Source organism: Astatotilapia calliptera, chromosome 10, assembly GCF_900246225.1.
Source record: "Astatotilapia calliptera chromosome 10, fAstCal1.2, whole genome shotgun sequence".
In the NCBI taxonomy this organism is placed as follows: domain Eukaryota; kingdom Metazoa; phylum Chordata; class Actinopteri; order Cichliformes; family Cichlidae; genus Astatotilapia; species Astatotilapia calliptera.
In genome coordinates, this window is record NC_039311.1 from 30,028,675 (window position 1) to 30,052,346 (window position 23,672).

The following is a 23,672-nucleotide window of genomic DNA, read 5'->3' on the forward strand; positions in this document are numbered from 1 at the left end:
GCTTTTCATATGGCCTGGTCTAGAACCAAAATCAATAAGCTAGCATACACAAACTGTAGATTATGTGAGGAAAAACATTTTTCGAAATGTGGATTTTGAAGTGACCTCACTCTCACCTTATGATTATGAGTTTTTTATTTTTTGTCCTGTCTACATCCCCTCACCCACAACTGGTCACAGCAGATGGCTGCCCCTCCCTGAGCCTGCTGGTGATTTCTTCCTGCCAAAGGGGGGCTTTTCCTTCCCACTGTCGCCACATGCTTGCTCATTGGGGATTGTCTGACTCTGAGGTTTGCAGCTGAATTACTGTACGGTCTTTACCTTGCAAAAAACTGCCTTGAGGCCACTGTTCTTGTGATTTGGTGCCGAACAAATAAAATTTAAGTGAATTTACAGGAGGCAAGGAAAAATAGAAGCCGGTAATTGAATCCCAAATGTTCAAGGAATGTTTAGTGTTTAACTTCAAACAAGTTTGATTATTATTCAAGGATTTTTAGTGATTAAAATACATTAAAAATATTTTTGGTTTCCAATGGATGAATCATTTTCTACGGGCTGCTCTATGAGATTTTTAGCAGTACCTGCATAGCAACACTTTTTTTTCTTCTAGCAGTTTTTAATATCGCTTTTGCAATACAAGTAGATGAAATACCTATCCCGTAGGAACCGCCATAAAGACATGAATCTATTTGTGTTGGGTTTTAACTTTGAGACACTAATGTGTGCCAGTGAATTATTGATATACTTTGAATTATTCTGACAGTCTAAAAATATTAAACTGACAATCTGGTTAGCAACAAAAGGTAAATATTTCAGGTTCTGAAAGCAATTAACATAAACCTTGGCACACATGGCTTGAAAGTTGTATTTTGCTTTTCATTATGAAGACGTTCATTAAACATTAACATGTTTAATTGTTTTGCCAACTGCCGTTTCCAAGGGCAGGAATTAACAGTCAAGCTCAAGCCAAAACATAAAACCTACTCTGGCTCTCTATGTCAGGTTCAAACTTTAACCTCCTAAGAACCGAACTCTTCCATGGCATGCATTTTTAATCTCTCTTTGATATTTGGGCTGATTGGGACCCAATGAATGTAAAAATAAAGAATTGCCAGATTTTTCTTTTTTCCTAATTTTTGTTTCTAAGAAAAATGAGAGCTACATATGAGGATATTCATATAAAATTTAGATAGAACGGTAGCAGCATAATGTCCTCGTAAGTGGATACCAGGCCCTTGTAGAGCAAAACTGATTGTTTTGGTCTAAATAACCCAAAATGTGATATCCACATATGTGAACGCCAGGTCCTAGGAGGTTAAACACATTCGGGGCTCAAATTTTAATTAAACTTGCAGACTAAGCTTACAGACATTAAAACAATAAGACAAAACCACTGACTATCTAGAAATCTACAAAGAAAAAGCGCTATCAGGCCAGTTAATGTTCCTCTATAGCAGCTCGACTTTCATTAATGAGGCGTGTAATCTCGTCACATGAAAATGTGTTTCACGGTCCAAGTAACATTAAACTCATATATCGTCCAGGCATGAAGTTCTCATGACCCTGTGCTGTTATCACTGTCACTCTAGTACAGCTAGAGTCTCTCTGCTCACATGAGTGTTCACAGCTCAGTTCAAGAAAAGAAACTACAGAACCACTGAATTCACTCCAAATGCATAAATAAAATATGTTGCTGCAAGAAAAAAAATCCAGCACTGACTTAAAGTGCAACAAGAACTTGAGCTGTCTGTACTCGTGTCCAAGAATAAATAAAACATGAATGCATACAGTTTGATTTTCTTCTGTGTTTCAGTGGCCTGGTCATGTGTTTTGCTTCCACTGCATGAATAATAATGATCTAACAAAATGCTTGCAGCACTAAATCTAAAGTCAGTATACAATAGCATCAATTGCATTTTAATGCTCTGGGACTAGAACAACAATCTGAATGGACTGACCTTGTGTGGTTTTTTTTTTTCTTTGTGTGTGTGTGTGTGTGTGTGTGTGTGTGTGTGTGTGTGTGTGTGTGTGTGTGTGTGTGTGTGTCAGTGTTTTCTTTCAACAGGATGTTTTATGAGATGCCTTATGAGTCTGGCGTGACACCTGGACTAGATTTACACTGGATGGCATTACCTTGGCATGCTGAGGAACCTCGGAATAGTCTTTGACTGAGATTTGTCCTTTCACTCACACAGCTTCTTTGTTTTTTAGTTTTTTTTTTAAACCTGCACAGCGTTATAAAAATGGGAGCATCCCGTCTCAGGGTAATGCTGAAAAACTAGTCCAAGCATTTGTTACAACTGTAATCTGCTTGCCCTAAACGCACTCTGAAATGCCTTCACTTGATCCAAAACACTGCAGCAAGAGTCTTAAGAAGACCTAGAAAGAGAGCTAGTTCCCCAACAGAAGCTTCTTGTCAAAACCAGAATCAAGTTAAATTTGCCCAATCTTATCCTGAAAACCTCACAGTGAGCAGACAAAACAGAACATCAGCTTTTGACATTATTCTTCAACCAACTAGAGGCTGGACCAGGGTCACCTGAACTATTACCTTGCAGGCCTACTATAGATTGCTACAGGGCATCCTGAGCACTTCTCCATCTCTTCCTTTCTCTTACTCTCCATCCATTAGCTGTACGTTTTCTCTGTTCCAAAGTTTGAGTTTGTCCTGTTTATTATTTTATTTCTATCTATCACGACGTGTTTCCCCAAAGGGATGAGTTATATTTCTGTCTATATTATAGATCTCATCCCTTGAGTTGACTTTTATTGTGATTTTCTGAAATCACAAGTAAATTTAATTGACCAAAGACCAATATAAAAAAAACTATAATAAGCAGGAAGGGGAAAAATCCACATCAAACATAATATGAGCAAATACATATTATTTGATGATGTTGCCGTGGAAACAAGAACCAGAAAGCCAGTGTACTTTTTATTCTTTCAATAAGATGATTTTATCACAGGCAAGGGTAGAAAAGTTAGTCTGTAGCTGTCTATGTCCATCCAGCGCTAAATCCATAAATATGAAATAACATTCTTTTAAAAACATTTTTTTTTCAATTTATGTTTTTAGAAAAGTTTTACCCTGCCAACTATTTGGAAGTTGGCAAATGTTTTCTTTGAACAAATACCCCTTTTCTGGCTCCATCCATGGAGGTTTAATTATTTCTGCCTCCAGAGCAGCTCTGTCTCCAAATGTTTGCATAAATGAAGCTCGTCCGAAGCAATATAAAGACTCCGCAGTTGGTTTTATGCCTGCACTGTCCCTCTCACCCTCCCTGTGAGGTCACATTGCTTCTGCTCTTTGGGCCTTTATGTTCTGACATTATCTTGGTGTGTGAGCTGGAAATGCTTGGTGTTCCCACACCGCTGTCACCAGGATGGAGCTTTAGATTAACTGTACCACTGAGTAAAGTAATTGTGTTTCACATGCAAGCAGGGCCCGGCTGTCTGTGGGAGCAGCAGTTTGGTTGTAAGGATTAGTATGAGAGCCTGTTAATCTTCTCACCTCAGGAGACTGGCTGTCTGCACTATATCAGCTAATGGGGATCTTAATAAAAAGGAAACCAAATTGAATATCTGAGCATATAAAGTAGACTTAAGAGGCACAGCAAGGCATGCGCTAATAGGAAAAATTAATAGTGATAATCTTGACCAAAATAATAACCTTGGTAAAGGGTATTATCTTAATGATTACTTAAGTTAGACAGAAAACTGTATTAAAACATAAAAGCTGTTCTCACCAGGCTCAGCCCTGGGCCATTGATGGCATTAGTCTAGGCCTATCATTTGTTTCACATGCCCGGCTTCTAATCCTCACCTTTTGTTCAGACCTAAAGACACTCAACTGCAGTACAATCCATCATATTATAGTTTTAAAAATGGATTATACTTTTGCATCATGACGCATGGGTATCCAGGTATAGGTGACCTTGGTTTTTGGAATTAATCAGTCATTCAGAAACCGATTTTATTTCCACCCAGACATCCGTACATCAGTTTTCCTCTTCTTCATCTTCTTATTTTGTATAGTGTTGTCATTTATGGTAAGCATTGGGCAAATTCCTTCTCCTATATTCACAACTTTATATACCTACAGTGACTTCACCCATTGGTTTCTTGAAATTTAGACCCCAGACGGTTGTTCTTATCATTGTTTTTTGGAGTCAGAAACCAAAAATTTTGACAAATGAGCACATTGCTATAATCTAATTCTAACCAGTAAACCTTAAGTTAAAAGATAAGGCCAGCACAGAAGCGCTAAAAGAATCATTGTCTGACATGGCCATTTACAGCTGGCTCCAAAAGCAGGTAAGTCTCCCCATTTCAGACTCCCAAGGTACTACACCCAACTCAATCAAGATTAAAAAAAAGCATGTTTACAGCCTGGTACACACAATGTTGAGGATTCTGTAGATGCTTTCACCTTTCATAGAAACTATACAGTGTCTTAGTGTTATTTTTAAAAATTATGGGCATATAAACAGCACAAAAAGGACAGAAATATGTGTTTGGTTGATTATTTCTTTGTAGTAACGGTGCTTCTGATCTGTAACTCACACGAAAACATTGGCGGACTTGTGACAAATGCTGACAAAAGCAATCTGTGACCAGCATGAGGATGAAGTGCCAAGCTGTTGTGGCTGTGAATGTTTCTTCCAGATGCTACTGAGTGAATAAATAAATGAAAACATTTGTAAATTGCCAGTATGTCTTGTTTCTTAAGAGTTCAATAATCCAATCCAGTAAATGACACCCAACAGGAGTCAATAGAATCTTTGATTTGAAGTTTTTCATGGGTGCAACCCACATATTCAAAGCTGCTTCTCAACCCACAAATGCAATTTTCCAAATGAGGTACCATTTAAGGATAATTAGACTGGTGTTAATCAACCAAACACAAATGTCCTTACTTTTGTGCTAAGCTTAGTCAGATGCAGATGTAGTCAAAAGCATAATATATAGTGTATCTAAAGACTATATGTTTTATTAGTTATATTTTTATAATTAAATTGATAAAAATGTGAATGAAAACATGAACAAAATCAAGAGGTCCAGTTCAGTGATTGGTTTACACATTCAATTAACAAGGAAAAGAAAACTGCTTTGATCCCAGGAGGAGACACAAATACCTTTGGGGTTGCATCAAGATGGGATAAATCAAAGAAGCTACCCGCTGTGGTGATGCCTTGTGTCTAAAGGGGCAGCCGAAAGTAGTTCTCTTTCACTCACGTGGCTCAACTTACCGTGGTCTGAACTTACTCTGATACTAAATGAAGCTTATGCGTAAATTCACTAAGGAAGCTCCCTAATCAGTCATCTGCCTGCTTTCCTGGGTGTTAAGCTGCTTTCTGTTCATTACATCACTACCACTTTCCCACGCCGTCAATCTCAACACAGTCATCATTACTTTAGTCCAATCATCTCCTTGCCCTTGAGCCAATCAGGCTCTGCGTGTGTTCATTTCTTTCTCCCTTTCAAACTCTCATTCATGCAACCCATCTCCACAAGCACCTCAGTCAGAGCTCCGCCCAAGCCTCAGTCTTCATCTTCACCACCACCATCGTAAATCCTGTAACAGCTGGGATTTTGTTCTGCTATGCCATGTGTAATTGAGTCTAATCGCCAAATACGTTAATTTCTATATCTCATGTTCAGTTATTCCAAGTGATTTTTGCTCATGAAAATAAGCTCACTTTACTTCTGTTTCCAAAACAACCAAGTTGGCAGTGATACACAGCTAAATGAAAGCCTCCAAACACAGGACACATCTTTTATAGGCCACAGTCTGTGCTTTGCACCAATTCATCGGTCCTAGTGACCATACTTCTAATAATGCAAACTTTAAGCTTTAATAATAATAATAATAACAACAATAATAATAATAATAATAATAATAATAATAATAATAATAATAATAATAATAATGGCTGGACTGGTGTAGTGATTCACTGAGCTGGTGTGAGAAACATACTGATGTTATAAATGTGTGCACAACTATTTGTTCTATCTGGTTGTGAGAAACACAAAGGGATTTTCTGTGTTTCTGTCTTCTTCTACTATGAATCTGATCACAGAAATGTTTGCTGAGAGGAGAAGAACACTCCCGTGGACATCTTCCTACCACCTCCACCACCCCCCTCTGTCAACAGCGTTGACGCTAAAGTAGACATAAAAGTAAATAGGCATTACGAGTGTTTTCAGTGCTGTCTGAGCTTGTTAAGATGTGGCTGAAGCGTGTTTAAAAGAGTTAAAAGGAAACATTAGAAATACACTCTCAGCTTGACCCCCAAAGCCAGAACAAAAACAACTCCCTTGGTCCTTTTGAAAAAAAAAAAGTTTAGTATTTTATAGATTTGCCGGAGGGCAATGAAAGGATTATAACATTGTCTGGGAACACCTTTAATTTGCAGGCAATCTTTTATTTAATTATTATTTTTTGAACTGATGTAATCATGAAAGGCTAAAACTATGGCAGAGTGGCTCCATACAGAACCATTAACAAACAGGTTACAGGCAAGAATATAATCTGGCTTCACATCCTCAATTTAACGTCAAAAACATAATATAATGGATAATATTATCTATACATATTTACCTTGAAGGATATCTCGTACTGCTCCCCTCCCCAAATCTCTAGACCGGTGTCGTATCCCCCGAGCTCCCAGAACCACTTCCTGTCGACAGCAAACAGTCCACCTGCCATCACTGGAGACCTAAAAGACCCAATGTAACACAAACAGTCACTGCTTGCGTTGCATTTCGTGAACAGCTTTTACTTAAAACCCCTCACTTATCCATAAAGAGTAGAAGCATCACAGTAATATCAATCCTGCCAAGGACAACATCTAAACAGACAAATCTAACAGCCCTACCTTTTGTGTGAGGCGAAGTGTGGATTTATTCAAAATGACAAACATGTTATCAACAGTGCATATAAATACAGCGCTACTTCAGACCCGTTTCATGAATAATGTGTAGGTTAGTATAGTACTTAAGGTCAGTTAGGGCAGCTTTGTTGAGTAAAATGACATGGTTAAAAGACGTGTATTACACGTGTCAATGCTCTATTTAATGCAAAATACAGTAAATAATGACCAATGTTGGGCAATTAATTATATAGTTACTTCTTCAAAAAAGTAACTGAGTTTTTTGCAGCTGTTTACTTAAAAATGCAGCCAAGACTTTTTTTAAACAAACATTTCAAATTATTTACAGAACAATCAGCTGTTCTGCATCAAGTCTGATGCCACACAAATTAAATCATTTCTGTCCACTATGAGATAAAGGAGAACAACAGCCTGAAACCTGAGGGCTGACAACAGGAGATGTATCACTGCTGTAACACCTGTAACATTCAGCAGTCGCCTCATTGTTCTGACACACACAACAAAACTATTGACTACACTACACACTAACTACACAAGATTTGTGCTAAACGTCACAAATCTCTCACATCTCATTTTTTGATTGGTCGACATGGCACATTTTTCAACCAATAGGAAAGGGTTGGGGTTTGTTTTGGTTTTGTTTGTTCTCACAGTGGAGAGTGCTTTCGAGGGTTTTCCTTACTTTTAATGAGCAGCCAGTCACTTACTGACTAACACCGCAAAACAGAATTATTAAAGTTTTAATCTTAATTTCAATTCAGATTAGATTTTTTTTGTGTGCACAACGCAGATTTTCTGTTCGCAGAGACCGTGCCAGCAGTGCGCAAGCACGTGCGCAGCTTAGAGGGAACATTGGCTACAAGTCCAGGTATGGTTATAAAACATACAGGTTGAAAAGGAATACATCCATAAACCTTCTCAGTGCCTAGCAGGTCCATATTCAACATCCTCTATGCATTACATCCACTATCCCTCCTCTGCACATGTCCAGACCAACTCAGCTTCACTTCACTAACGTTGTCTCCAAAGTTCACAACCAGAGCTCTTGCTCTGATAAACTCGTTTCTATTCCTGTCCTAACCCTAACCCACTCCCAACAAAAATCTACCAGCTCCATCTTTAACTGTTACAAAATAACACTTTTTAAAAAATGAAACTACATGCTTTGGAAGAAAAAAAAGAGTTGATTGTATAGGAAAACATGCATCCTTCTAATATGAATAAAGTTCAGCATCTAACTTGATAGTGAATTAAATCTACAATGGACAGGTAAAGGAAATTTAATATGCTTGAATGTGGCATTAAAAGTTTTCTTGTGGAGTCTAGAGAAGGTTTTCAACCAGACTGACTCCCTCCTTCACCCTTCAGGCCACCCTTAGAGCAAAATCTACAGCTGCTTTTCTTGCAGTGGTGTTGGTATGTATGTATTCATGGGAATCATGAACTCTGACATTTACACAAGATTTTTTAATGCAAAACTAAGCAACCTAGTCAACAAATTATACACCGGAAATGGAACTGTTAGAAGTATAATGGCTCGAAGCTCACCATCCACCTGCTAACAGAATATAAGGAGAAAATGACAGTTTTGAAACAGCTCCAACAGTGCTTGGACCAAAATCACATAAAGTCTGTTTTTGTGGCCTTGAAGAAAAAAACATCTAAGCTGGTAATTGCTTTCAATGGTATATGACTTTTGGAAGCAAAAATAAAACGAGTGAGAATATTCAGAGGAATACAGACAGTAAGTCAGAGTGCATGTATTCCAAGTGGCACCCATTTCTCACCAGAAAATGAAGATGCTCTGCACAGTACAAAACCAATTAACCCACTATAGCACTGTGGTTTCTGTCTGCTGTGTCAAGATCTGTGCTGCTAAGCGCGAGACTTGTTAGCTGTTATGTGGCTGCTATACATGATTGTTGCTGCTGCACACCTGAGGCACAAAAACTGGGGCAGCAGGTAGGCACACAAACACAAGAGTACGTCAGATTTCTTGTGAAGAACTTCACCAACTAGATCCGATCTTTAACCCACAACTTTCCACTCAACACCTGACCCCAAATGGTGCAGCACTAAATCAATCAAACACTGAAGCGCATCATTCTCATCTTTCTATCCCCCAAACGAGATGCGGTCCACTTCACTGCAGAAATATCACAGCACACACACTCGCGGGTACACGCAGGTTGTCATAGCTACAAGCTTTTCATCAGGTGGAAATCGGAGGTGAGTGAGCCAGCAGGTAGTCTGCTCTTGCCAAAGTCGTCCCTGAGGAGGATCAATTAAAGGCAAACAGTGCAGCTACTGTACTGTCAGCGGTGAGAAACACTCTAGGGCTTCTCACACCTCGTGAGCAGTGAGCACAGATATGAGTCCCTTGGTGATAACAGCCAGGTTTCTGCAGTTTTCCCTCTTCAAGGGTGAAAATAATTAAATGAATGAATAAGCAGTGATTACAGAAATCTCTGTACTCCTCTCCAACACTGTTTAATGTCTTTAACACATCATAATTACTCTGGGCACACTGTGTCGGGTTTGCCTCTAACACTCGTGCAGCTTGTTTACGGTCCTTCATTTTTAAAATTAAAATAAAAACCATTTGGCGTGATGAAAACATTTATGCTTCCTGTGCCCTCTGTGGGGCACGCTACCCTAAATTAGCACTCACAGCTCCACAATGCACACACATGATAAACGAATGCCTAAGTGCAGTGTAATAAAATTAACAGATTTTCCAATTTACTTTCTCAATGACAGCAATATTAAACGAAATACTGAAAACTTGGTGGTTTACTCGGTCCATCCCTGCTTTGGCCAGCACATCAAGGTCACCTGATGCTTGATGCTTCCTACAAAACACTGGTATGCCTCTTGGGTCTCTAAATTCCCCTTTTGTTGTTTTAATCACAAAAACCTATCAGCATAAGAATATTTTGCCTGGAAACTGTCCCTGCACAATCACTTTTTTGTCCTGGGACATTTGTTGTCTATTGCAATGCTGTCAACCCTCTCTTGTCATGTTAGTTTCAGGCCAAAAACAATCAACTAGATTTTTAAATTGCTGTTTTATCATGTTTTACTTTGTCAGAGGTTTCTTCCTATTAAATGGGTGTTTTTCCTCCCCGTGTTCACCAAGTGTTACAGTCAGGTGGGCCAATGTGTTTGAGGAGCGGATCCAAAAGCATACGTATGGAAGACAAAACAAAAGGGTAACAAAAGGTGAGCCATTTATTTAGGCTGGTAGTAAAACCTAGAAATCAACTGGACAATGGTGAACTAAGGCAAAGACCAAAAGCTAAACTAAACTGGAAAAAGCTAGAGCTAAACATGAAAACTATGGCAAATACATAAACATAAATCTGAACAGGGGCATACCAAGAGCACAAACATGAACTTGAGCAGGAGCATGAAGACACAAGAAAGCCAGAGGGATACAGGGGACTTAAATACACAGGAGGGTAATGAGGGAAGTGAAAACACCCGGGGACAAATGAGCCTGAATGCCAGAGATGAAGTACGACTAAACGCACTAAACATGGAACACCAGACTCTTCACAATAAAACAGGAACAAGAAAGGGACGTAGACAAGACAACATGAGCTTGACAACATGGAACACGCAGACATGAGACACATGACAGACTGCACGGAAAACAGAAAAGACACATAAACAAGGAGACAGAGAAGAAACATAACTACACCAAAACTTAACTAAACACTAAATAGAATAATAACACAAGAACTTCACAATGTAACCACCAGAAATACAAAATAAACTCAAAAAAACAAAATAAACTCAAAATGCTGAGTCGTGGACCCAGCCTCCCACACTAAGTGTTTGGTCAAGCGGAAATTGTTTGGATTCTCTCTGCATTACTTTATATTTGACCTTTAAACAGCCTCGAGTCTCAAAGACTTACATATCATGATTTATCATATCACAGATGATATGATATGATGATACTTTTTAGCCCAATATATAACCAGTCTTCTACACACTGACTATATTAGAGGGATTAATAAAAAAGGTGTTTTACACAGTTATTTACACAGTGTTTTACGCCTACATCAATCAAGATTTAAGAGATTCTGTTTGATCCGACAGGGCAAGAAGGAAAAAAAACTCAAATTACACAACGCTGCCTGAAAAAAAAGTGTTGCTCCAAACCATTGGTCTAAATCCACATCAATGTAAATATGAGCATAGTCAGTGTGGAAAAATGTGGGGGTAAGGACTTAATTACAGCTGAGACAAAGTGAAGCAAAGGAGCTGAGACGGAGTTGCCAGTCTAATTTCAGCTTCTGTCTTAATTAAGAAAGCTCAGCACTTTGTCGTGTCACAATTATCCTCAGAAACACATCTTTCTTTCTCACACTGTCACATTTGGACACATTGGCAACATACAGCAGGGGAAACCAGTGGATTTTTTTTGTTTTGCTCCAGTCATAAAAGCAGAATTACCAAAAAGCTGCTGCATGCCAACCAGTCAAATTGCATTTTACATGCATGTCTGTGCATGTGTGTAACATGTTACATTTAACATCTAAAACGGTATTTTGTGAGGTCACAATGACCTTGACTTTTTGACATTTAAGCAGAGTTATTCTAATGGTTATTAGTTATCCTTCTAGTTCATCTAATCACTTCATTCTTGTGTCCAAGTGAAACTTTGAGCCAAACTTGCAGAAGCTCCCTTGAGGACTTCCTGAGAAGGGGACAGACAAGTCGAAAACATAAAGCCTCAAAAATTGTTTCCTGTGGTTGTTAAAGTGTCCCAAACCTACAAAACACAGATTATACATATTCATAAGGGAAAAACATCACAAATGGGTATCTGGCACCTGTCTCTAGATGTTCTCACTCGTGAAGCGCTGTTCTATAACAGTGTGATCGTACATAAGAGAACCACTAAGCATACGGTTCAGTTCATCTGTTGCTATATTCTGTATAGTTAGATGAGCACTGCAGTGCACCAGTGAAGTGTCTTCTTGGGAGGGTTTGACTTCCAGTGCAGCATCTGATGTGTGAGAGCACGGATTTTGGGAACATAAATGTAAGAGACAAAAATGTCTGTACATCATTACTAAATACAGAAGGGAAAAAGTGTTGTCAATATTTAAAGTGAGCCAATTGGATAAATGATGGATGGATGAATGAATATGAAGATGTTTTTTCACCTCTCATGTGAAAGGTTTTAGTTTTACAAGCTGATGGAGGTTCTCAGGCATCGTAGCTCTATCTACTTAACATTCAAACCTCTATTTTAGCTCCAGGTTGCGTTCAAATTAAGTGCTTAGAACTACAATGACTGGATGACTCAGAACCCCACACAGATACCTCAAGCATAGAAAATACATAAAAAGACTGCGTTAGGCCACCTCTAGAGGCGGAGAGACTGTTCATCAGCATGGCTAAATACACGGACCAGTTTTAGTTAAAGCAAAAACAAAAGTGGAATCAATTTACATTCTACAGTGTTAAAAATGTATACAAAATTACACAAATGTTTTTCACCACAAAAATGAATGTATTCATAGTTAGGGGCAGTTTGCATTACAGAACTTTGATATAATTTGTGTTACTTTCATATTCTGCATAAACTGGCTTATCTGATAAACTTAGCCTTGTGCTAAGCTAGCATAATTTAGCAAACAGCTAGTAGGCCAAAGTATTCCTTGTTAAAAATATTTTACTGTAATCAATACTTATGTTCAAGCAGACAAAAAAATAAGAGCTGATCTCCACTTTAAAAAACATCCGATATATATGCCTGATTCCGCCGTTCTTTTTAAAAATCCAGCAGTAACATTACTGGAGTAGGAGTGAATGCATCTTACGTAACTGTTTGAAGTACAATATTTTGAAAGTGAAAATTCTAAACAAAGCAAACAAAAGTCATCTTCTTAATGGAAGTATCAACATCCTTATCAATACAGTAAACTAGTATCAATTTGGTGATGGGAGGCATCCTGCTAAAAATATTATCATTTCTATAGAGACATTCACTCCCCGTATCATGTCTACTTTCTGTCTGGGCAGCCCATTAGTGATTGTGCGATCCTGGCAACTCACTTACACCAGAGTAGGGAAAAAATAAGCCTCACAAACCAACATCATCTTTACTCACAAGACAAAGTACGACATACGCCTTTATTAGAAAGAGACTTTCAACAGCTCAGCCTGGATAATGAGAAGATTATGCACAATAAAGCATTTTAGAGGAGTGGACTTCAATTACTGTCATTTTATCATTCATCATTTAGGTCATTTAAATAAAATCCTTCAAAATCTAAATGCATATTTAAATGAAATAGGTATGCCGTGGAAGGAAAGCTTTAAGTCACTGATTAGATTTAAAGTGCACTACTTTTAAACTTGCGTTACTCACTCAAAGGGTTCACTGGGGTCATCCCTCTGCATCTCTGGAGGGATTGGAATCCGTTTGTAGTACATTTCCCAGTCAAACGCCCCTCGCATGGCGTCCCCTGCCTGCGTGTCATAGCCAAAGTTGTCGTGGTCGATGACGTCAATCATTGGACATACAATAGCCTTCCTGTTCTGGGCAATTCGATCTGTGAGATGCACATAGAGAGCCATTTGAATAATGTGAGTTAAATAAAAATAAAAAATAAGACAAGTTACGTGTTTATTTGCTGTATGTTGTGATATGGACAATAATAAATGAAACTCAGTCTTGGTTAACCCTTGTTCTGTTTGGTCCTCTGTTTGTTTTATAATATTTAGTTTTTGTTTAGAGATTCATCCTTTGGTCATAACCTCTCTATCCCCTTTTTCTCTCCTTTGTTTGTATCTAAACTCACCGGCTACTTTACTGCCTTGGACCTCCCTTTGCTTTCACAACCATCTTAATTCTTCATAGCATAGTAGTAGAGTGAATTTTGAACACTGTTATGTTCAAGAAACCAATCTGAGATGATTTGAGCTTTGTGACATGGTGTGTTATCTTGCTGGAAGGAGCCAGCAGAAGATGAGTACAATGTTTTCATAAAGGGATAGAAAATAATCAGCAACAATATTCAGGTAAGGTGCAGTCACTTATCAGAGTAGGTGATATTTTTCCAGTCCTGATATCCAGTTTGGGTGAGCCCATGTGGAGTCCACATTGTGGACTGTGGACTCTGTTTCCTGTTCTTGGCTTAGAGGAAGGGTGCCTGGTGCAGTCTTCTGCTGCTGTAGCCCATTTCAAGGTTTGACACGTCGTGTATTCAGAGATGTGTGTATTATTGTAGGGTCTACCTTACAATATAAAGCGCCTTAAGGTTTGTTGTTGTGATTTGGCACTGCATAAATAAAACTGAATTGAACAGAATAGAATAGAGATGCTTTTCTGCATACCCTGGTATGTTCTCTATAGACAATAGTGAATCCTCAGCTTGTCTGACATCAACAACCACACCAAGTCACTTAGATTAACTTTCTTTTCCATTCTGATGCTTGGTTTGAACTTCAGCAGGTCTTCTTTTTTTTTTTTTTTTAACATTACGTGATGGCAGAGCTTCAGTTCATCCTTTGTCATTTTTTTTTTTTTTTTTTTTTTTTTTTTAATAAATAGGACAGGGGGAATGAATGAGAGAGAGAGGGGGAGAGAAAGAAAGAAAACCAAAGGGGAGAAGAGACGGTGAGAAGGGGGGGGAAGAGAGAGAAAAAAAAAAAAAAACTCCTGGGTCACCTGTATGGAGAAAAAAACAAAAAACAAACAAACAAACAAACAAAAACAAACAGAGGAGACAGCAAACAACAAAGAGCAACATAATAATAGAGAGAGGTTTGGAGTCTTCTCCCACCCCCATTCTCTGCGGCCTGCTGGAGCGGGAGGGCTAGTAGGAGGAGTTGGCCGTCCGACTGCGGTCTGGGGTGTGGGGCCTCCCTGCTGCTGCGGAGTCGGGGTGGTCTGCCTCTCCCCACCGCAGGGAAAAGGGAAACACCACCTGGGTCTGGGTGCAATTCCCCCCTCCAGGGGCAAGGGTACCTAGACCCGGTTTGTAGAGTACGCTTGGGGAGTGTGATTGTGCGTACAGCGTCTCTTTATGTCTGTCTCCACGTTGGTTGAGTGTGGAGTGAGTGCATATGAGAGCATGAGGGTGGGAATGGATGTTTGTGTCTGTGTGTGCCTGTATGTCTGTGTCTATATGTCAGGTTGGGTATCAGACGCCACCTCTCTGGGGACACCTCAGGCCCTCCAAGGTTTGGAGGCCTATCTCCACCCACCACCACTTCCCCTGCCGGTGGCGGACTCCCTCAGGTGTCGGTGTGTTGGTGGTTCTTTGTGTCTGGGGGTGGGCGTCCGGGTACACACCGGCTCACTCCTTGGCGGCCGCTTGTCGGGGCCTGGGGCCTGGGGCTCACTCGGGCCCCTTTGGAGGTGGGGTGCCCCCGGCCTCTCGGCCTAGGGCTCGGTCACTCAGGCGCAGCTGGGGGCCGGCGGAGCTCACGGGCGCGTCACTGCAACTCCCCCTGACTTCTGCTCCGCGGCTGCTGGGCGAGCCCTCATCTGGGACTCTCCTCAGCTCTTACTGGGACAGTGGCGCGGCTGCCCCTCTGTTGGTCTTCCATGGTCTCTTGTGTTCTGGGGGCCTCTGGATGTCTGGAGTTTTGATCTCCTCCATACCCGCTTCACACCCTGGAGGACGGGGCTGTGGCCCCCCCACACTCCCTAGCAGATCATTACATGGAGAAACCTTTGGAATGCAAGCATGCTGATCCACACAGGTATGCACACATGGGTATTCACAGACGCGGACTAAAGCTTTCTTGGCTGCTGCCTCAAAGCACACTGTGCGCTGTCTATCTTGCGTGCTGCACAATATCGTTTATTACTTAGTAAATACTGATATCTATGACTAGCTAGTTTATTGTGATGGTGCTTCAGCAGGTCTTCTTGTCCATGTTTACGTGCCTAATGCACGGAGTTGCTGCCATATGAGTGTGAGTGTATGTGTTCTTCCTTTTACTAACTTCCACATAACATTTACATTTGGATACAGCTGTGAACGGATTCTTGGCAACAGCACTCCATAAGTTAAGGTCTTTGATGATCCAGAAGGGGATAGGAAAATTGTCCACCACAGATGTAGTTTTTAAAAATGCAGCTTTATACCTGAGTTTGAATTTTTTACAGCAAACAATATACGGTAACTTTATATTTGGATTCAACAATTATTAAAATACAGAAAATATTTATAGTTTCCGCTCCTCTTTCAGATGAAAAGCATGTATCATATCAATATTTGTATTCATAATTGCCAATTCAAAGTAATGATACTGCTGCACCTAATGCAAACCTGCAGTGCAACTACAGTATGTTCACTTTTCCACAGCCTCCAGTCCTAACTCTTTCACTCCTGACAACAATCAAAGTGCCACAGTGGGCTGTAATGAACATGGCTGCTTGTTTATGTTACGCACTGGCAGACACACGTCCTATTCCCGCTTGATGTGTAAACAGCTTGACAGAGAGGTAACATGGGTCATAAGGTTTGCTGTGAAATGGTTCCAACTGGGAATGGCGCCATGCTGGGAAACCGAGTTGAACATGGGTCCTTAATGGAAAAAGGTAATTGATAAAGTGAGAATGAGGTAGTGAGCAAGTCCATCAGCCAGAAGAGGAAGCACTCAGTCTCGCAGCAGGGATAGTGTGAGTGCATGTGTGTGTGTGTGCATATATTTCTGTGTTTGAGAATGATTGGCTCTCTCTTAGTGAAAGCAATTTTGCAGCAATAACGTGACTTTGTACATTCCTGTGCTCCGTGACCTTGGGAGTGATACATTTTTCCGAGAGCGATGAAATTTGGAAATTGACATTTGTCAGATTTTGACATTTATAGATGTGTCCTTTTTGTTGCAAAAGTGAGGCATTTTTAAAACAAAAAGTTATTTTTTAAGAAAATTTGGATATTTGTGAAAGTAAAGTAATTTAAAAATATTTGAAAATTAAACTGTCAAAAAGGTTGAAATGTTCTTTTGGAAATTAAGTGATATTTTTGGAGCAATTTTTGAAAGTGAAACGTTTTGGAAAACAGAAATTTCAGGACGTTTTTGTTTATTTAATTTATTTGTTTATTACATGAAAATCACAGTGCTACATTTAAACATTCAGCCAATATTCAAATGCTGAATGACTCTAATATGTTGCCTGGACTGGCTTTTAGTTGTTTACCAGAACGTCTGTAAACATGTTTTTTTTTGTTTAATGCAGTAAATGTTATTATTGTGGCCAAAATAATTTATAATAATACATCTGTGTAGAAAATGTGGAAATTCATCCTTATATTTTTGATATTTTAATGGTTCAAGAGGGCAATGTGAACTGGGAGTGTGCAAGAAGCTGGTGGATACAACTGATATATAAAGTAAACACCATTACTATAATGATATATGCTGTAGTTAGCTTGTACACAAAATATCATTAGGCTACAAACTGTGGACACAGCTCTGAGTCACGGCGAGGACCCAGTAGTGCAGTTTAACAGTGAACGAGAGACAGCAAGAACGGACAAAAACTTGGTGATTAAACTATGAATTTATTTCTCAAACTGCACCTGTGTGGTGTCTCACTTTTCAGTGGCACTGCTGTGGGAGATGAGTCTCAGTATGTTGAAAAAAATGTGCCAACAGAAAAGTGAATGGCCTCATTTGTAGTCACCTTACTTTAGTCAACCATAAAGAAAGTAGCTGAGGTAGCAGAATATTAGTCACTGGAAATGTGAACGGGAACAAACCTGGATAAACTATTAAGTGAGTCTGAAACTCTACATACGCACTGCAGTGTTTATGATGTACACATTTTATGTATACATGAACTCATTTTTAAACGTAATGTTTATCCTTAGAACCCTATATCATGGCAGCTCTATCATAACTACGTGATCACAATCACATGCATTTGCTATTTTTATTACAACAATGTGGTCTGATGTCGTACTTTGAAGGAAGCCGTCAGACTGAATTGCTATTGGGTGTGGAAATAACACCCTATCTGGCTTGCAAATATTGGTATAAGACCTCGTACCGATTTTTGGATGGGAAATATGTCATCGGCACCTCATGATTGCTGGATGGATGTGTGCAAGCGTGTTTCTCACCCAGCAGTGGAGGCAGCCAGTTGACATTAGCTTCGCAGTGTGAGTCCAGGAAGGTGATGACTTCTGCCTTGGCAGCAGCGGCTCCAAGAAGACGAGTTCTGATCAGCCCCTCTCTCTTCTTCGTCCTCAAGATTTGAACCTTAGGCATCCGTTTCATGTACTCCTCCAGTGCCACCTTTAGGTGCTCTGCAAAGAGAGGAAGGTAGAGATGATTTGAGGTAAAGGACCACTCTGCTTCAGTAGATTCTTTATCACTTTTAGTCTTTTAAAACCAATCGACCACTTTTTGCTACCAAAAAGTCGTAATTTTTTTTTATCAATACCAAGAAAGGAAAGACTCTCATATTTTCAGTTTTCTAAATACAATATTTTAATGTCATTTGAACACTGCAACAAGCCGTACATGCTGTAATTATTTTCATTCTTTTCACACTTTACCTTCACATCGATCAAGCTCAACAACAAAATCCTTCATCACCGTGCTTTGTGTAAGAAGCTGATGCATATGCTTGAGCATTTAGTTTTTCAGCACAGCACTGTCCTTTGTTTTGTACTGCAAATGTTTGTTCAGGATTAAAATAAATACTATAGTAGCATTGATCATTTTGTTTGGAGTAGAAAATTTAAATAGGGACACATGTCCACAATGCATAGACAACGAACTCTCTCAATGTATTTCTTAAGTGTGAAAGAGTTGTGCTGTGTGTATTACCAGTAACAACATTTCAGTGCTCTTAGTTTTTCCTTGGTCCATCCATTGGTGTTACATCTTCTCTGTATCTGTGTGAGTAAATGTGTGAATGTGTGTGTACCAGTCTTGTGATTTTTCTTTTTCTGTCACTTCTTGTTTTGTTTGGTTATCACCCTCATTGTGCATCTTTGTAGTCTTTGTTTTCCAGCTCCTGTGATTGTGTGCTCAGTCCTAATTGATTCGACCTGCCCTTCACCCACTCAGACAGTAACATCCTGTCGCTCCCATCTGTCCTTTGTCAGTTCAACTGCTGACCTTCCTGCATGTCCTCTTTTATTTTTATCTGAATTACTCTTTGGTAGAATCAGCAGCCATCAGATTTGCATCTGCTACCTTTCACCATTTCCAGTTAGTTTCCCTTTTTTGTTTGTTCAGCCTGTCTGTGTAGTTCTATCTCTGCAGTTTGGTTCTCCTTGAATCAAGAACTGGCATGTAACACAAAGACTGGCGACCTACTGAGTTTACCTTCCCTCCTGCCCATGCTCCATGCTGGTAGCCGGGATACACTCCAACCCAGTGCAATTCTGCACACAATAAGCAGTTTATACAACAGCTGTTTTGTTTTGTTTTTTGCAGAGGTACCAAAAGAAAGTTTGGGGATAGGAAAGTTTTACTGTTCACTCACTGTGTCTACTTCACAAATCTTCAAAAAGAAGAAAAAAAAAATCTGTTCTCTGCTTCAGTTTTCTGCCTGTGGGATTTTGCCATTTTAAATGCAGAAATTACAGACAGAACATTTAACCACAGGAGCAACGAATCAGACTGATGAGATGCAGGGCTGTGATGTTTTACCTATGTAGGACAAATATCTGCAAACATGAGTGACGGTAATCTCAGTTCAGGAAATAGACAAAACAACAACTCTAGCAATCCATTTAATGAGCAAGATCAGACAGCGTTCAAAACCGGCTGCCAGGAGATGCACGAACAATGAAATGTGAAAATCTCATTGTTAAGATCTCATTTGGACAATTGCTTGCACATATGGCTATAAATATATGACTATAAAGAGATAAACTTTACAAATATTTGCTCATACTCACAACGTTTCTCAAAGAATAGTTCTTTATACTTAAAATGTAACAAGCGAATAAAAGCGCATTATAACCTGACATTTGGTTAGGTTAAGATGTGTCACACATTTTTTGCAGAACAATCTGCAATTTGCTAAAAAAGACTGCTGAAACATTTTGGCTGTTAAAATTCAGTCTGTCATTGATTGTAATCATGTCAATGATCTGTAAATGCATAGTTAAGTGTAAGTACCATTATTCATTGAAATGGGCTGGGATAATGGTCTCCCTGAAGAGAGAAGGCTTTGTTTTTGTTTTTTTCGTTGTTACGTTTTAATGCTCTTCATACAAAATTTAAAGGCCTTTAAAAAAATCTAACCTAAAATGTGAGATATTTTATATTATTAGTATGACTGTCTGTGTAGGTGGCCTGGGCTGTTTTGTTTGTATAATAAGTACAATTAATTGCAACATTTTGACAAACCAGAGCATTACAAGTATGAAATACTATTTTACCCAACTGATATCATGGATTATTCTATGAGAACACTTAATTCTGTTATGGTGTCATGGTCTTGGGGTATTTTTGTGATTATTTAGAGTGTTTCTCTCTGACTTATGTTAATGATTTGAGTTTTTGAATTTCCATTTCTTTAGTGTAAAGCTACTGTGTGTAGGTATATATCTAACCTTTGCATTAGTTATTTCCTGTTTTGTTTTGGTACTTATTTGGCTCGTGTGCTTTGTATTCAGTTTTACTTTCTCCTCTTGGATTGTGTCTGTTGTGTGCTCCCATGTCTCATTTCCCTGATTGGCCTTCATTGTGTCTGTGTGAGTAAAGAGAGTCCTGTCTTCTGCTCGTCCTTTGTAGGTTTCGCTTTCCTGAATAACTAGGAAGTTGGAATTTCTGAGTTCCGAGATTTCCCACTCAACCAAGAGTTAACAATCCATTCAGAATCAGAATCCTTCACTTAATCCCTAAGGAAATTATGTAGAACAAAAACTCTCTAGCCACATAATTGAAAGGAAATCTATTAAACAGACGAACATTAAGAACAAAGTAAAGGACAAAAAATAAGTAAGAAAAAGTTAAAGTAAAGAGAAAAGCAGGAGCAACTGTAACAGGTTGCATGCATTGTTGATGCATGCACACTCATGATGGCGCACATCCAAGATGGCGGCCCTGGATGTAAACAATAGCAAATTTGTGAAACTTTCTATATCTATCTATGCTGTCACTGTTGTGTATTTGTGACTCACTACATAAGCCATACTGACCACGCTCTATCCAGTGATGTTTTTAAGCGCAAAAAACTTTTTCGTCACTTTATCTGGAACGAGCTAACTTGGACTCCAGAAGCAATACTCTTAAATTCCGACATCAGAGTTTTGAGTAATCTGGAGCATGGAATATATTCTGAAATCCAAATCCAAGAAAAATCAACAAACTACTGTTTGTTGATTTTGTTTGGATTTTTGTACAGACTTGTTGTGGGCCTTCTGCCAATAAAGCTGCCTTTTTGTTTAACAAGTCTGAATTTAGGTTATTTTCGTGCAATTTTATGACATGAAGAATCACAGTTGATTATCCAATGGGTTGGACATCAAATACCTATGCTCTGTCAGATTCTGTTGGTAAAAGATGAGCATAAGATGCGTAGGAGAGAACCAGCCTCACTGAAGATTGGAATTTGAAGCTTCGGGGACAGCAGTTGTGTTAGCCACACATCGTCAGCTAGAAGAAGATGACGCTTAGAGGCCTGTTTGTTAATTTACTTTTTCTTTGGTTTAGGCTCTAAAACACCATAAACTTTGTTAGTTTGCTAGGTTTGGGATGACAGTGTAGTTTGGGTTAAAATACACCCTTTCATAGCATTAAACACTGCAGATATGGCATCAACTCCTCACAAGGTTTCTCTCGGTCCCCTGATGCACTAGATTTATGCCATTACTAACACTCAAAAGCAGTATTTGATGCCCTGAATGAGGTTGGCATTTCACACCATGAGATGCCCTAACCCTGACCTTATCCCCAATCCTAACCTTTTCACGTTCAAAAAGCCTAAAACACAAAGACATTAAACACAAACGATGCTATTTATACACAATCCCTTAACGTCATGTTTTAATGCTAGGTGATCATTCTTGAGGATAAAAGCAGAAGCCCAGTGGTTTGAATAGAAAACCTTCTTGAAGTACAGAAAACGTGACATATGGTTTTGACAGCTTCTTTACAAACAGTCACAATACTGCCTGTCTAAAGAAGAAGACAGATAGACTAAGAGTAGCTGAAACGTTGACCTTTTAACGTCATCCTTTAGAAACTCTTTGCTTTCATGCCAAATGCAGAAATCGTACTGAGCTGAATTTGATGGAGAGGAAGAGAAATATAAAATTGCTCTGCCTGCTGCCTTTTTTAAATACATGAAGATGACCTGCAGTGGAAGGAAGAATGACTGCAGATGGTTTTATATTTTCAATATGAAGAAAGGTTAAGAAAGAAGAGCTAAACTTTCAACAGACATTAAAAAGACTGTAAATTGGTAAATAAAACAATCTCCACCCAACCCTCATTCTCCCAACTAATATTCCAGGATTTTATTTATTTATCTTTGTTTTGTTTTATTTCCAGAAGATGAAGCACTTCAGAACAGCAGCAGGGAAGTGGGATCATGGCCAAGCTTGAAACCTGGATCCCCTGTAGCCGGTTACCAAGATTACGTGAAGTACCCTCAGAAGGTCTGCTAGATGATGTTAATGCAGCACTACGGGCAATACCTACAACCACAATTACCGACACTAACAAGCTGATCTACAATACGGCAGCAGTGATCAGTGAGATGCTTGGCTACAAGTTGAACAGCGACAAGGGGCAGTACCCTCCATGGAGAAGGAGGCTAGAGGGCAAGATCAAAGTAGCCAACTAACGGAGGTGCAGAAAGGTGCGACAAATAAGGTGCCTAAGAAATACAGCAAGCTGTCCATACCTGAGGCCTTGGAAACTGCCAAGCAAAGACTCACAGCCTTGGCCAGCCGCTTGAGGAGGTACACCAGAGAGATAGAAGGCAGGAGAATAAACCAGCTGTTCTCCACAGAACCAGCAAAGGTGTACTCTCAGTGGCAAGGGAACAATAAGAGAACAGCACCACCAAGGCTGGAGACGGAGCAATACTGGAAGAGCATATGGGAGAAGGATGCAACCCATAACGGCAATGCTCAGTGGCTAGAGGATCTGAGGGCAGACCACAGCGACCTCCCTGAACAGGGTCCAGTAACCATCACAGTGGCAGATATCCAAGAAAGGGTCTCCAGTATGAAGAGTTGGACAGCACCAGGGCCCGACATGGTTCACGCCTACTGGCTGAAGAAGCTGACTGCACTCCACGAGCGTCTGGCAGCACAAATGAACCAGCTGCTAGTTAACGAGAGACACCCGGAATGGCTAACTGAAGGCCGGACGGTCCTGATCCCCAAGGACCCCAAGAAGGGACCGGTCCCCTCCAACTACCGACCAATAACCTGCCTCAGTACTACATGGAAGCTCCTGTCAGGCATCATATCGGCTAAGATGAACAGGCACATGGGTCAATACATGAGCAGGACACAGAAAGGAATTGGCAAGAATACCAGAGGTGCAAAACACCAGCTACTGGTAGACAGAACAATCAGCCGAGACTGCAAGACCAGACTGACCAACCTGTGCACTGCCTGGATTGATTACAAGAAGGCCTATGACTCAATGCCCCACAGCTGGATACTGGAATGCCTAGAATTGTACAAGATCAATGGGACCCTAAGAGCCTTCATCAGGAACTCAATGGGGATGTGGCGTACAACACTAGAGGCCAACTCCAAGCCCATAGCACAAGTTACCATCAAGTGCGGGATCTACCAAGGAGATGCTCTGTCC

General features: G+C 39.8%; 1 protein-coding gene across 1 annotated transcript in view; it reads right to left on the reverse strand.

Annotated features, from left to right (window-relative positions):
- LOC113030056 (polypeptide N-acetylgalactosaminyltransferase 10-like) overlaps positions 1-23,672 on the reverse strand; it is a 512,613-nt gene that overhangs the window by 434,905 nt on the left and 54,036 nt on the right. The window contains exons 5-7 of the mRNA XM_026181116.1: positions 17,999-18,184; positions 13,285-13,468; positions 6,602-6,719 (exon numbers count right to left, since the gene is read on the reverse strand). Coding sequence (XP_026036901.1) covers positions 6,602-6,719; positions 13,285-13,468; positions 17,999-18,184 — 488 coding nt within the window. The remainder of the gene's footprint in view (positions 1-6,601; positions 6,720-13,284; positions 13,469-17,998; positions 18,185-23,672) is intronic.